General features: G+C 31.6%; 1 protein-coding gene across 1 annotated transcript in view; it reads right to left on the bottom strand.

The window, feature by feature from the left end:
• LOC129949076 (WW domain-binding protein 4) overlaps positions 1–8273 on the bottom strand; it is a 157799-nt gene extending 149526 nt beyond the window's left edge. Inside the window, exon 1 of the mRNA XM_056060304.1 lies at positions 8118–8273. Within this exon, the coding sequence (XP_055916279.1) occupies positions 8118–8119 (2 nt within the window). The 5' untranslated portion in view covers positions 8120–8273. The remainder of the gene's footprint in view (positions 1–8117) is intronic.
• Positions 8274–16734: the final 8461 nt, after the last annotated feature.

The raw sequence follows: 16734 nt of genomic DNA, 5'->3' as shown, positions 1-16734 counted from the left end.
ATGTATCCAAACTATGCAGCTGTTTTAGAAGCAAAGAAAAAATGTTATCCTGAGAACTTGGTTATAACTGAATCAGTGGCAGAATCACCTCTTCAAAGTTTATTGGATCACACAATTCGACGTTTGTTTCAAGGAATAAGAGATGTAATAGAAACATTGCATATTAATGAAATGTCTAACATTCACCTCATTTCCAAATGGGGCTGTGATGGAAGCTCAGGCATGAGTGAATACAAACAACAATTTTCAGATCCGAACATTTCAGATGCTAATATTTTCTTAACATCTTTTGTTCCTATCCAGCTAGTGTCAGGTGACCCAGAGTCATATAGTAAAGTTATACTGTGGCAAAATCCTCGTCCATCATCCACAAGGTTCTGCAGACCAATACGACTTCAATTCGTCCACGAAACAACAGATGTAACTGTAAGAGAAGTCGATTACATTGAAAACCAAATATCTCTCTTAACTGAGACTCTAATAGATCATATTAGCGGAAGTATTAAAGTAAAGCATACAATGCTTCTTACAATGATAGACGGTAAGGTCTGTAATGCTATAACTGAAACCTCTTCAAATCAAAGGTGTTATCTTTGTGGTCTAACATCAAAAAAACGTCAAAGCTGAGGTTTGGGTTATCCTCCTTGCATGCTTGGATAAGGTTTTTTGAATGTTTAATCCATGTCTCCTATAAACTGCCTATAAGAAAACAAGAAAAGGATTCAAGAAGCATTCAGAAGCCGAATGGGACTGTTAGTGGACAAACCAAAACCAGGTTATGGAAGTACGAACGATGGCAACACTGCCCGTCGATTTTTCCATGATGCAGTTACTTCTTCGGATATAACAGGGATAAATGAAAACATTATAAGTCGATTTAGGGTAGTTTTGTTAACAACATCCAGTGGATATCCAATACAAGTTGGTCGATTTAAGGAGTATTGTATTGATACAGCAAATATGTTTGTTCAACTGTACCCATGGTATAATATACCCACAAGTGTACATACAATTTTAATACACAGCCCTGAAATTATATCGGTATTCTTCCAATTGGACAGCTCGGTGAAGAAGCCCAAGAATCACGAAACAAAGATATAAAGCGTTTTCGAGAAAGTTTCTCAAGAAAATTTTCGAGGCAGCAAAATATGGAAGATGTGTTTCATAATCTCTTGGTCTCTTCTGACCCATTAATAAGTGGTTTGAGAAAACTAAATCCTAAAATGAAAAATTCATTTCCCTCTGAAGTACTTCAGTTTCTAATAGAACCAGAGATCGAGCAAGCAGACTTATTTACAGTCTCATAAGTCATTGAATGATATACACACATTCAAACTCACACTCATGTTTATTTATGTATATAATTGTTATCTATGCCTACATTATTTATTTATTTATAATAACGACTATTGTTCAACTGTTTTTTCAATCTATTAAATGTATAAATATTGTATTATTAAATGTCAAACGAAAGAAACCCTATGGGGTAATGAAAAAAAACGACTTTTTTTTATTTTTTGCTTCTTTTTTATGAATTTTCGTGTAAAATGGTGAATTTTATGAAAATTATCTTATTTTGATATAATCATGCAATAATAAATTGAATAAACACAAAAAATAATTTTGGCCATGTTTTTGGGAAAATTTACCTGTGTGTGGTCGTCCAAAAACAAGCCGTTCAAATGTGAATGTCGAAGCAGTGCGTGAGAGTGTTGCTGACAATCCAGGAACCTCAATTCGACGTCAAGGATTAGAATTGCAAATTTCAAGAACCTCTACAGCGTATACTTACCAAAGATCTGTGTCTTCATGCTTAAGAAATTCAATTAACACAACAATTGAAGCCTAATGACCATGGACAGAGAAGAGAGTTCGTTGAATGGATTATTGAACATCAACAAATGGACCCTGATTTTTCGAGCAAAATCATCCTAAGCGATGAAGCACATTTTCATCTTGATGGCTTTGTCAATCGCCAAAATTGCCGCATTTGGGGTTCGGAGATCCCACATGCGATTGTCGAAAAATAAATGCATCCACAACGCGTGACTGTATGGTGTCGATTTTGGGCTGGAGGCATAATTGGGCCATATTTTTTTGAAAATAATGCTGGTCAAGCAGTGACTGTTACTGGTGCTCGATATCGCGACATGATTACACAGTTCTTTCTGCCAAAATTGGATGATATTGATGTGTCCAATATGTGGTTTCAACAAGACGGTGCCACATGTCATACAGCCCGTGAAACAATTCAATTACTGCATGAGACATTTCCAGGTCGTGTACTCTTTAGTTTCGGTGATCAAAATTGGCCTCCTAGAATTGGCCTAAGAAATCACAAGCCTATGTCAACAAGCCCACAACCACCCGTGCATTAAAGGAGGAGATTCAACGCTGCATCAACAAAATTCAGCCACATTTATGCAGAATGGTCATGGAAAATTTCAACAAAAGAGTGCGTATGTGCATGCAAAGCCGTGGAGGCCATTTGTCCGATGTGTTATTCCATACATAACCCTATCCTATGTACTTTACGAGTCAATACAAATATAACTATCAAAAGACTAAAAACGGCGTTTTCTATTTAATTCAAATCTTGCGTTAATTTTTACTATCAAAAAAGAAATTCGCTTTTATATTCAAACTTTAGTGAACGTTTGCTTCGCCACTAATGGTGAGGGAAATAATGTCAGAGGCTTATTTTTTGAAAAATGTAAACTTCATGTCAGTTTAAAAACTAGTTAATTTTTATTCCATTTCAAAGTTCTACAACTATGAAAAAAAACACCCTTTATGTCATCAGGAAGATGCATGAGCTGTGTGATTTTTATGACGCGCAATAACACCTGAACATAGAGCACAACAAAAATCATTCCGCGTCTTGAGCCAAACTTATCAAAATCAAAATGTCAGGTGTAATAATTATAAATTTTATTTGTCTTTTTATTTTTGTTTGTTTTTAAATTAATATCAAAAAAGTGTTGCAATAGAATCAAAACTTGTAAATTTAAAATAAATTATAAAGAAGTGAATTATTTGTATTTCTTATTTTTGTAGACACGCCATTTGGTTGCTTGGGATGCAGTTTGGTGCAGTTGTACCTTTCCTTTAAGCGGAACAGAAAAATTCAAACAACCCAACCCAACGCCTTTAAAGTGATATTGAATTTGGTTTTTGTGGAGGTGGCGAATTGGCTATGCCAAACATTTATGTAGCATATTATGATAAAAACACATTAATTACAGGAAAACATTTGAAAATACAACAGACACGACGATGGGAGGGGAGGTAACTTGTCATACAATTAAAAGGAAATAACCAACAGAATTCTGTTTGGGCATAGTATAGTAGTTTTTCGATTTAAGTTGAGCATGGCGCTATTATTAAAATCACTAAAAGGATTGAGTGTCTTTTGTTTGTTTTCAAAAGAAAGTAAATACACAATTTATGATGATTTGTTTTAATTAAATTTAAAATTAATTACCAATGAAAAACAAATTCAAAATTTAAATCGTTTTTAATTTATTAGGATGAAATGTCCTTCAGTTCTCTTTACACTTAATTAAAAGGTTTTTAATTAAATCATAATGTGCCATAAAATTTGTTTTTTCAAAAACAAACATTTTATCTTTATCTGCAGAATTGTTGAAATATATATTTTATATCTTCCGGAGGACTTATGAATTTTTTAATTATGCGTTTATTGACCTCACCCCAGGTTTGAAGTAGAATATTTTTGTACCGATTTGTCTCTTGCTCAAATAAGAGTAATTGACAAAGTTTTAAAATTGGTTTAGATTCATCAGATTTTTTTAAAATTATACTCAGAAGGCTTTGAAGTTTGAATTTACATATTTTGTTCCTATAATTCAGAAATATAGCCCTGGTCCAGATGGTGTACCTTCTTATATCCTTCTTATATTTTGAAAAAATGAGCATCCTATCTTCTTCATAATTCTTTTTAATGAATCGCTGAAATCTTCAATTTTTCCTGAAGTTTGGAAGAGTTCGTTTATAAAACCGATATACAAAATTATCGTCCCATTGCAAAACTGTCCGTCATCCCTAAGTTATTTGAGCCCATTATTTGTAAAGTCATATCGTTTAATTGTAAGTCTATAAATTGTGACAGTCAACATGGTTTTGTTCAAAATAAATCAGTTACTAACCTCTTTCATTTCAGTTCTTCTAGTTTAGATTCGTTTGAAAACGGAAGCAAGTTGACTTTGTCTTGACTGACTTCCGTAAGGCGTTTGATAAATTGTGCCATAAAACATTAACATCCAAACTTAAATCCCAAGACTTTAACGATAAATTTGTTAGTTGGGTTTCGACGTACTTATATACAAACTCTGGCGTACCACACGGTAGCCACTTAGGTCCTTTACTGTTTATTTTAATGACTTACCTTCTATTATAAAACACTCATCTCTTTTATTTTACGCTTATGACATTACAATTTTCAAACGTATTGACTCACTTGACGACTGTTTATTCCTACAAGATGATCTGAATAGTTTTTGAGAAAAGTGTTTTATATATAAGCTTTTACTAAACATAGACAAATCTAAATCAATGTGTTTTACACGCAAACAAAATGTTTTGACTTTCAATTATCAATTAGACTTTCCTTATTTGACTAAACTCTCTATTTTCTCTGACCTAGGTATTGTTCTTGACTTATTAAAAAAGAAAATAAGACACTCATTTATATAACGGTTTTCACATGATTTTCGGGACCCTTATATTCTTAAATTTCTTTATATATCATTTGTAAGACCAATATTATAAACAGAATAGAAGAAGTACAACGAAGATTCATGCGCTTCTGCCTCCGTTTCTTGCCATGGTCCAATAGGCTCAAACTTCCACCCTACAATCATAGGCTCACGCTCATAAATCTTCCATCGCTTTCTAAACACAGAGAGTACATTCAGCTGTCCTTTATTATAAAATTAATCAATGGGTCATTCATATCACCATCAATTTTGGAACAACTAAACTTTATTTATAGCCATTCAAGTATTAGAAGACACGTTCCTTTACGTCCTAAATCAAGCAGATCGAACTTTGGCAAAAACAGCCCCCTCAACAAATTGATTTCAGTTTACAACAAGTATTAGTTTTTGGTATATTCCATAAGCGATGATTTAAAGTAAAACAATTAAAGTAAATTTTTTCAATACTTTAGTTTTGCCTTTTTTTGCAAATTGCTTAAAGCATCTTAAATCTATTAATCTAAGAATAAATGTTTAACGAATTAAATAAATAAATGTAAGGTTCAAGCTCCTTCTGTGTAGGGGTTCTTTATTTTACTTAAATAAAACACTAATTTATATTTAATGAAATAGATTGTACTTTAATTAATAACTTTAAACAGAGCAAAAACTTCGAAGCGTCTTATCCTCTTGACGGATGGATTGCGAATGCGTGCCGACTCTTTGTGTTCTCTCCTGCTGACACTATATACAGAATACGAAAGGATAGAAATAAAAGGGACGCTAGTTCTCTTTTGTTATGTCTGTCCGTTTATTAAGTGGTCTGTTCTGTCTAGTTCGTCTGTTGAAATAGGTTGATGTGTCGAGGTTTAGCCAATCTCACATAAATCGAATTTCAAAAATCTTATTCAAAAAACTTTGGCATCAAAAATGAGAAATTTAAATGATAGATTTGGTTTAGAGAATACGGAAATCCCTGAGATCTTAGAAACATAAACTAGCAAATAAAAAATTAAAAGTAAGTTTACAATAACTCTTTTTTATAAATATGAGGTAGTTTTTTAAGGTCAAAATAGTAGAAAGTTAATAAAGAAGTCTTATGGTCAGAATTTACGCAGCGGTTAACACCGAGTTGGGTATTGAAAGTACTGCAAAAGGAGAGACTCAGCTATGATCATACTGAAACATTTATTTCGATTCAATGTTAACAAATTACACATTATTTTCTGGTTGTTTTTAATTTTACGTCTGCTAAAAAATTAAAATAAAAAAATTCTAATTTTTTAAGTAATGATGTTTGTTTTTTTTTTCAAATTTAATTAACTAAAAAACACCCTTTGACTTTTAAGAACTGTTTAAAGGCTTGAGGTTCTTAGTTCTCTTGACAAATCAAACTTAACCAACTTACAACATCAAACCCTTTATTGGTTCTTGAAATAAGTTTAACTTAATTTCATAGATATCAAAAAACACCTTTCAACCTAAGATTTTTTTTATTCTTATGTCAAAAAGAATTCAAGTCAAGAACTTAGGATTGATCTTTAACAATAGGCTAACTTAGGATATCCACGACGATACTGTGTCAAAGATCTATGCTTCACTTCGAGGACTATCTGTTATTATATCAATTCTACACACTTATACTAAATTGAAGTTAGTTAAGTCACTCTATGAAGCATTTAATGTCTTGTCTCGTTTCAGGCTCGTCAAATTTTTAGCAGTAACCTAGAAGCCTTCTTCAAGTACCGGCATTGTATCTTACTTTAAAATTTGATTCCAATTTGACTCATAGTTATCTATCTAATAGACTTAATTATCGCGCCCGTTTTTGTTCATGCTGTTCCAAGATATTTGTTTTTCATATTTCTCAAACTTGAACTGAAATACCCTTTTAATATACCTAGTCATTTTTATTCCTTTTTACGATAATTTTAATTAATTTTTTAATTAATTATGTAATTTTCTTTAATTTGTTAAGCTATGTCTATAAACTTCATATTAAAAACTACTCTTAAATAATTCTGATTCGACTTCTGGTACAGAAACCTTTACAGAAGTTCCTAAGAACACAGAAGAAAACTTCTTGTCCTTTGTTTTTAATATTTTTTCCTGCCTGTTGTTGCAGGTTTTGCTTAGCAAAATGACGATATTTTTGAACTACTACATTTGTTGAACACAATAGACAAAGCAGTTTGGACCCTTTTACTTTCGTTGCCTCTTTTGCTACAGAAGGTATTCACTGGCTGGTGCATTCGTTTTGTAACACTGACCTAAATTATCACAGACTGAGATTGATTCTATCATATTTACATAAAGTTTAGCCCTTGATGCCTTGGGATCTTCTTCACCATTCTTTTGAAGGTTTTCAATGATTTTCTCTAAATCTTCTTCAGTTTCGATGTTTTGCGTGCAATTATTTGGTAATTGTAGACCTACCTTCATAAGCACTTTGCTTGATGCCGGGGTGAAAAGCCCTGTTTTTCATGAGTTAAACAAACTTTATACCCTCGCTCCAATGTCATTTATTATAAAAATAAGCCCAATACCATCAATAACTGAATGATTATGAAAAAATTTCATTCTCAAGATACTTATGTATTTTACTTTCTAGAAACATTTTTTAACTATCAATATTAAATAGAGGAACACTGTACAAATTAGAACGAGGTTGTCCAGACCCACTCTAATAATTGAATGTGATGGATAACTAATACTTTAATTAAATTTAGTTTAAAGCTAGTTGAGTTCTTGGTTCAATCAATAGACTGGATCTTGAATCTAGCTTTTTATAAGACGCCCTAAACTTTGGAGAACGCAATTAGATGAAGTTGTAGAAGGCTTAGACCGTATCGCAATTGTTGAGCCGATAATGATGATGCAGAATTCGAAGTAAATATCTAACCCACTGTTAAGAAAGTATCCCATTTTACTCAATAAGAGAACTCTCAGATTTACAAGAGCTCCTAGTGCTATGCTTGAAATTAAGTCAACTATATGACCAAAATTGTTATTAATCTTTTAAAAGCTTCCAGATATCTTTGCACTTTGTTTGAATGCAAGCGGTTTCTGAATAAATAACATATGTGGATCTTAAATCTAAGACTTTACAAAATATTGAAAACATTTTTAAGGATCTTAAGATCAGACTTATTTAAAGCATTGTTTTATAACACTATTTGCAATAGTTTCAAGTTTCATCGCACATCGGCTGCTTATAGATGCATCCACTGAAGTTTCTTTAAATATTTGTAGCAAATTAAAAACAGAAATACCACAATGTTTTCTTCGAGACGATTGAAATCGTTTGGTTCTTCGAATATATCTCCAGAGCCTGTCTATATTTCCATAGTTCTTCTATTCTTGTATCAAACAGTTAAAAATGTTTAAATTTGTACTTACATGATTGCAGTTTAAAGTTAGTGTTTCAACCTAAAATATAAAAAGCACTTTTATATTCACTTTCACTTAATACTTTTTTTATTTAATTAAACAAAATTTTAGTAATAATCAAAAAGTTATTTGTAAACAAGAAGTAAACAGCCGCAGAAATATTGAATTGACATAAATGTCAAGTGATGAACTGTCACTTCACTATCGGTAATGCAGTTTTCGAAAATCCGAAACCTAATTTCGAATTAGTTCTGAATTGTACTAGAATAATTTGGTTTGTGTATGAGGTATTTTTTACCGGAAACAAGTAGAAAAACCATAATTGATTTATTAAAATGATTTTCGTTTTTCATGTACTAAATAAAAATTTTTGATGCCTAAACTCTCAAATTTGACAGATTTTTATTTATTTATGTAGGCTTCTGAGAACTAATTTATCCAATTTGAGGAACAAAATTTGTATGATACAAACAATTTATATTTATCGCATTCAATCCCAAATTTGAATTTTTCAATTTGTTTTAGGAATAAAAACTTTGAAACACTTTATTTTATAATTTTATAACCAATCCCCTTTATTTAATTTAAATAGAAACACAAATAGCATTCAGGTTTTTTTTACTGAAACAATGGAGTTATTAACTTCTGCACATTTCTCATAATTAAAAGAACTATACAATATGGTGTCATTAAATCAAACATACCTTAGTTTTATTCAAGACTCTCGTTTGACAGACCGTAGGAGTAAGTACTCTTAAAAATTGTTTTGTAGGATTTATAAGAAAAAAGAGGCTGGGATACGACCACACTGATAACTTCCCATACCGTCTGTCGATTTGTCTTGCTTAAAAGTTTGTAGGTTTTCGTGTAGGTTAAAAATTTAAAAAATTTTAAATTACCAACAATATTTTTCATATAAAGAAATAGTTTAGCTTGAATGTCTTGTTTTGTTAAATAGATTTTTAGTCGAAAACAAATTTTTACCAATTAATAGATGAATGAAATTAATTTGAGAGATGTAAAGGACCGAACATCAATTTTTAGCTAAATTTGCGTACTATTTTTTGTACTGTTGGATTTTTATAAAAAAAAACTACTGAATATCGAAAACAAAATTTTTTGTGATATAAGAAAAAAGTTTGAAAACAATATTTTTAATTTTTGAAAAGCTATTTAAGTCACAAGTAAAATTTTACCAAGTTTTAGTGTTGTTTTTTGTTAGTTTTTTTTGTCAATTGGATTTTTCTAAAAATTGTTCTGAATGTTGAAAACAATATTTTTTTGAAGATAAAATTAGTTTAAAGCCAATATCTCAAATTTTTGAAAAGATATTTGAATCGAAATTCAATTTTTAAAAATTTGAGCAATGTTTTTGTTTAGGTTTTTAATTTTTGTCAAAAAACTGTCAATTCGATTTTTCTCAAATTTTTTTTTGATATTGAAAACAATATTTCTTATAAGTTAAAATTAGTTCGAAGCCATAATCTCGAATTTTTGAAAAGATTTTTGAATCGAAAATCAATTTTTACTAACTTTTGTTAAATTTTTTTTAAGGTTTTATTTTTTGTAAAAAAAACTGTTGATTCTATTTTTCTAAAAATTTTACCAGATGTTGTAAACGTTTTTTTTCGTTGCACAAAACTGTTTTGGAGATAAAATAATTTTGTGTTCGTAATATTTTCAAAGTGACACATTGTTTTCTTTTAGTTTTTTTTTTTTTGATTTATAGCAAAAAGCGTTGATTGGATTTTTTTTATTTGGCGTCATTGGCTCGTAAGATATTTAAAAGGTTTTAAAAGGTTGCGAAAAACTCTTGGCAAGTATTTTTTTAAATATTGCTAAGGAAATTATGACCTCGCAAAATAATAATCCATTTATTTGTCTATCATTGCTAAAGTTCACATTTTTATCACCATTTTAAAACAAAAAGAAATTTAATAAAATTGATAGTTTTTTACTTTTATCAACTCTTTTTTATTTCTTTTGTGAAATGTCAAAAATTCAGATTCGAATAAATCTGATTGTGGCAATTAAGACGCTTTTTGATTAAATTAAAAACTACTTCGCTTAATCTTGAATTTATTGGAAATGAAAACGTAGTAATAAGACTGGTCTTCTGTCCAAAGACAAACCAGTACATTTTTAAATAATCGAGTTGACCTAAATTCAAATATTGCCGTACAAATTTTCTATCCCACAAGTTTTTCAAATATCCCTCTTAAAAAATTATAAAGATATCCAAAAACGGTAATTTTAGGTAAATACCTAAACTCTGTGATGATTTTGCAAAGAACAAATCTTTGTTTTAATAATCTTTTAAGTTTCTTACTTAGTTTCCGAAAATTCATATCAGAATTCAGAATTGAGTCTTCAGTTGACTTTATATGAAGTTTTAAAAAACCTTGAATTTTATGTTTTCATGGTTATGAAAAATATGTTTTGCAGGTAATTTTAAGTGCTGATGATTTTTAATCTGAACTTTAATTTTAGCTATCTTCTCAAAATAATAAAAATTACCGATTTCAACATTATTTTTACACATACTTTTTCAAAAAAATTCAAAAACTTGACGCCTTGCTTAGACGATGTTTCTGTAAGCAAAATGAAATTATTTTCAAGCCGTTTGAAATTTTTTTTTGGTTAAAAACCGCTTTAGGTTAATCGTTTCTTTAAGATTAATGCATGACAGTCTAAAAACTTATAAAGATTTTTCTAACATTTTATAAGAAACTATAAACATTTAACCTTAATATTGAAGAAAGGAATTGTAGACTTGGAAAATACTCACGCAATTTATTGAAAAAAGCAACTTCATAAATTTAGACGGCCTCAAAATGCTTTTACAGGTATTTTTTCAAATTTAAGAAGGTACGAGTGCTATCTCAAAAACCTTGACTGGTAGAATGTTTTCAAAGTCAGATTGGATTTAAAGCCATCGGAACCCATGGAAAGGTACAATTTGATTACCAGAAAGGAAGCCGTGGTATGTCCGCCTATGTATATTCAGATCGTGTCTTCTTCAGAACACTTCCTTAAATACAACAACCCACAGCCAAAAAAATAAGCGTTCAAAATTTTCTAAAAATAGAAAAACTTATTTTATGGTCTATTGGAATCCTGTAGATTATCATAATCGCCATGTTATTATGTACATTGAACCTCAATAAATACGTATCCTCAAAAAAAAAAAAAACCTATATCATCCCCTATTCTATTATTTATAGGGGGTTGGACGACTTCAACCCCTAAGCTGAGCTCTCAAACATAATATTCATATTCCATTGTAAATGATTTTCAAAGACATACAGATCCCCTTTCTCTCTCTCTCACTGTTTTCCGATATGTCTACGTCTACCTTTATGATATGGTTTTGGAATAAATCCAAGGATAGAAGGGTCTGCCGCATATAGCTATTTTCAAAATATTACAAAAATACTCACAACAGAATGGAAATGTTTTGAGGTAACATTGCACATAGGCGGCTTTTGTGCGACTCTACAATTCCCACATTAAGGACATAATGTATTTCTATGGTCTGTATAAATTTCACGCATTAACAATTATATAATATTTGCAAATAGAGATTTATCCGAGACCTATAGTAAAAATATAAATGTTCATATGGAGTTCATTTTTGGTGATATCCTTGTTTTGAATTTTTGGGTAGGACGAGTGCGAATACATAACATTTGCTGGTTTCATAGTTTTGAAATTTTCCTCTTTTAGTGCGCTGAATTTAACATTGAATTGAGGATAAGGAACATAAATGATTGTCTGGGGTTTCCTGTGTTTTGGACGAGACGCAACGACGAGAGATAAAACCCCTAATCCACGCATGAACAAATGTGCAAATAAACGATGAAGCCTTAACACGATCATGGCATTACCAGAAAACAAAAGGTTATTCATCAGATATCGTCGTCAATATTATAGCTATTACAATTAACGGTACCTATAGACCTATACTAGAAATGAAAATTATGTCTGTGAAATATGGAGGAAGGTTTTTATTGAAAAGCTTCTTAGACTTCTATATGCGTGTACCTTAGGTGATGTATTCTCATAGGTTAACAAGGTCTTTAGATTGGGTTGGAAGTTTTATGATGGGTGTAGAAGTTGAATATAGTTTCTATTGTGTGCTTTGGATTAGTTTTTGTGGATAAGTCTTTAATAAAATAAGAAAAGGTTTGTTTGATTTTCTCATGGTGCATTAAATAATCTCTCTGTGCAGTCTTGATTCTTGTTCAAGTTTTGATAATTATTTTAATTCCGGTGTTGAAATTTTGTATGAGATATTGAAAAATCAGAATTTATTCTTGAAATATAAAAATTGTTTTCATGGTGTGTGGTTTTACGGTTCTAAATTGATGAAAAGCTGTCAATTCTGCCACATATGACAAAATGGCGGAGAAAGGATAGGTGTGTCCTTTTTTCGCGATACTCATCTGTCAAACAATCTCTTACTATTCTAATGTTCCTTATTCATTGTTGAAGTGTCAAATAGTTCAGATATCTAACGATTCACAACTCAATTCTTTAAGACGAGTTAAAAGTATTGAACTGTCAAAGTAAAGGGTTTGTTTACAAACAAGCAATTGTTTTCGTTGGAAGAGAAATAATGAACTTGAAAGTAATTCTTCAACTTAATCAGGCGACAAATTTAGTTACATGATATAATTTTGTTTTCATTGATTTCAGTGGTTAAAAATTAATTATTTAGTTATTTAGCTCACTTTACATTTTTAACATACATATGTATTCTATAAATTACTTACCTCATCAATATTTATTTAATATTTCAACCAAGTTAAAAGCAGTCATACAAATTTGCCTTCTTTATTCATTTTACAGTTAAAATGTATAAAAAACAATTATTTAGTTTTTGATAATTAAAATTTAGTAGTTTGACAGGTAAACAATTTCTTACAATAGTTAATTGGCCAGTTTATATTTCTTATATCATAAGACATAGGTTAGGTTAGGTGGAGGGGTTGACAGTTGACGTTTTTACCGTCACACTCAGATCAATACAGATCCATTGTGATACCCGTGAGTATTGCTACTCAAGCTAATAAGAAAACCCTATGTGTTCAATGAGTCCAGCCATTTAGAGGCTTTGACGAAGTTCAGAATGTTCGTACCTGGCCTACTAGAGAGTTCTTCTAAATCCCCGAAGAAATAGTTGCCAAGCAGTTTCTTCCTTTGATGGGAGAGTGCGGGACAGTGACACAGAAAGTGCGAAGTGTCTTCATGCACCTCCTCGTCACCGCATCCTCTGCATAGATCATTTGAACTTATTATCATCTGTTTTTTTTTTTTTTCAAATGATAACCTTACAGATTATGTCCGGTGTTTATGCTCACAAGAGATCGAAGTGATCCCTTGTGTAGCTGCATAATTCTTTCCGTTCTTTGTTTGTTAAAACAGGGTCAGATCTTTCTTATAGTGCTGCAGGTGTCAAGAAGGTTCCACCTTTCATCGGTCTTGATAGTTCTTCTTTCTGAGATCAACAAAATCAAGTTCCGGTATTTTATAGTCTGTTGTAGTACTATTATGACCCATAACTTTATGAAGGATCTGGGCATGTCCTATGGAACTGTTTACTCAGACTTTAGTTTGGCTAAGTCTCAGGGCACTTTTGGCCTCAGATTCTTGAACAAGGAGGTCTAGGGGCATTCATTGCTCCCGTAGTGGCAGTGCACGAAAGTCTTTGAATTCAAGTTTTCAGGTTCGTGCTCTTTTCTAAAGCTTTCCACCATACGAAATTACCATGGGTTAGTATTGGTCTGATTATTGATGAATACATCGATCTGATAATTTTAAGGTTTGGTCCCCAGGTTTTCCCGAAAATTCTATTGCAGGAGTAAAAGGCAATCGATGCCTTTTTGAATCTATCTTTGGTGTTCAGGCCCCAGTTTAGTTTTTTATCTAAGATCACATCGATATACTTTGCGTAGTCAGAGATTTTAGAGGGCAGCCTTCAATTGAAGGTATTTTAAAATCAGGTATTTTGGGACTGTTAGTAAATAGCACTAGTTATGTTTTAGCTGGATTGACTGTCAGCCCACAGTTGCTAGTGCATTTGCTCCCCAACGAGAGGGCGTATTCGGTTTGTTTACTGATAGTGGATACTGACTTGCCAGTCGCTAGTAATGCAAGATCATCAGCGTAGGCTATTATCCTTACTTCACTTGATTTCAATTTAGAGAGTATGCCGTTCATGACAAGAACCCAAAGTAGCGGTGAGAGAACTCCACCCTGAGGAGTGCCCCTGGATGTGGTTACTCTCACCCTTTCTTCAACTAGCTCAGAGTTAATTTGTCTCTTTCTGAGTATACACATTATCCACTGTGTTATTGCCTTTTCGACTTTGTGGTCGTCCAAAGCTTGCTTCACGTTATTAAAGGCTCCCTCAATATCCAAGAACGTTGCAAGGGTGTATTCCTTGTCATTCAGTGATTTGTCTATGACACTGAAAACACTGTGCAATGCTGTTTCAAAGCTTTTTCCTTTAATTTAGGCATGTTGAAATTCCGATATACAGTCCGGTTTCAGGGTGCTTCGGATGTGTATATCAATTAGCCTTTCAAAAATTTTCAAAATAAACGATGTTAGACTAATAGGTCTATAGTCTTTGGCCTCCGTATGGCTAGGTTTACAAGCTTTAGGGATGAAAACTACCTTTATCGCACGCCATGATAAGGGAACATACCCCCATTTAAGGCTATTATTGAAAATGCTAGCTAGGTGTGGGATGATAAGGTTTATGCTCTTCTGAAGCATCATTGGGAAGATTCCATCTAGACCAGGGGATTTGTACGGGGAAAAGGAGTGAATTACCCATTTTATCCTTTCTTCCGTTATAATATCCAATGCTGCTAATGTTTCTGTATGAGACTCTGTAATCACAAGGAGCGCAAGCGTTTCGCCACCGGATTCAGTGCAGTTGCCTGTAGATTTTTTGAGAGATCCTAGAGTGACTGAATCCTTGGTCAGAATTTTCCTGAGCCTTGCTGATACATTTGTACTTTCTATTTCGTCGCAGAAGGCTATCCGTGAGCTACGTTTTGCTCTTTGTGTTTTGATCTTGAAAATACGTTGACTAGTCTTATAATGTCAATAATCAGCTTCTTTCCTAGTTCTTTTGGCGACGTTGAGAAGTCTTCTAGTTTCTTTTCTTAAGTTGCCTATTTCAGTGGTGCACCAGGGTGGTTTTTTCCTACCTTATGCCATATGATTGATGGGACAACTTTTTTCCAAAGTGTGATTCAGAACAACTCTGAGTTTTTCTGACGCAATATCTATGTCGGAGGGTTCTTGAGTAAGAAGTGTGTCCGCGTTTTGAATCCCCTGTCCTACAGAATACATTCCCTACAGAATACATTCCAGTTTGTTTTCCAGCTACGTAGCAAATTTCTAAAGCGTTTTTAAGTATTCTTCATCGCATGATATTTAAAAAGGAAAAAAACAAATGAAAATGTCAATTTTCCTAAGAGAATTCTCAGAAGTCTTGGAAATATAAACTCGCCAAATGGATACGTTCACGTATAGTATTTGTGTTTTGACAGTTCTTGTTCTAGCTGAAAATTAAAAATTTGGCAAGTTTATATTTCTTAAATCTTAGAGATTTTCGTGTTCTTAAAAATCCAAACCGATTTTTTTATTTAAATTTCTCGGTTTTGCTGTCAAAATTCTTAAAATAGAACTCTTGCAAATTGATTGAACAATTATTCACAATGAATCAAAAAAATTCAAATAGCGAAATAATAAATACAATGCTCATTTGACATCTCGTGTTTAATTCTTTTTATATTTTATTCTCCTACTCTGTCAATCCTTATTGAGAATATTTTCAGAAATACTGAAATATAAACTGGCCATTTTACTATCCATATTCTTATGGGATGTTGACATTACTCATTTCAGAATAATTTTACTTGATAGTTAAAAAGAGATTGAGAATTGTCGCAGACATTTAGATTTAAAAAAGAATGAGCTAATAGCAAGATATAAAAATGTGTCTAAAAATTGTTTACATATAAAAAACCCTGTTATACTTTATTACAAATTTAGATTTGACAGTTCAAAAAGCTCAAGAAGTGTCAAGTAAAGTTCTCCAATGTCAATTGGTAAATCAATTCATTATTTCCGTTTCTTTGGAGAAAATATGTTGACTTACTTTTGATTTTAAATCGAATTGTCAGTTCAATTCAATTTTCAACTGTCAGTTTGTCAAATGTGATTAGTGATTTCTTTTTGATTTTCAAGTTTGTGTTAAAAAGATGTAAAAAACTAAATTCTTATTTAATTGTGGATAAAGTTTTGAAATAAGTACATGATAACTTTTTTGCAAGGAAATATAGAAAATGTGATATTTAGAAAAAAGAAAATACAAATTATAATTATAAAAATATGTTATCTAATGAATTTGAGGCTTACAGACATTGTATTATTAGAGTACGAAATAAATAAAAATATCGTTCCGCATTCATTAATAAAATCAATCACCACACGAACCAATCAAGCATAAAGTTAAAGTTCCATTAAACTATTGGCACTTTTATCTGCCTATAAATATCTGGGTCTCCATGGGATTTGAATTGACAGACTTAATTGTGCTTTCACC

This window comes from Eupeodes corollae, chromosome 3 (assembly GCF_945859685.1).
Source record: "Eupeodes corollae chromosome 3, idEupCoro1.1, whole genome shotgun sequence".
NCBI lineage: Eukaryota > Metazoa > Arthropoda > Insecta > Diptera > Syrphidae > Eupeodes > Eupeodes corollae.
The sequence above is the reverse complement of the archived record's forward strand: the minus strand, read 5'-3'. Positions and strand labels throughout refer to the sequence as shown.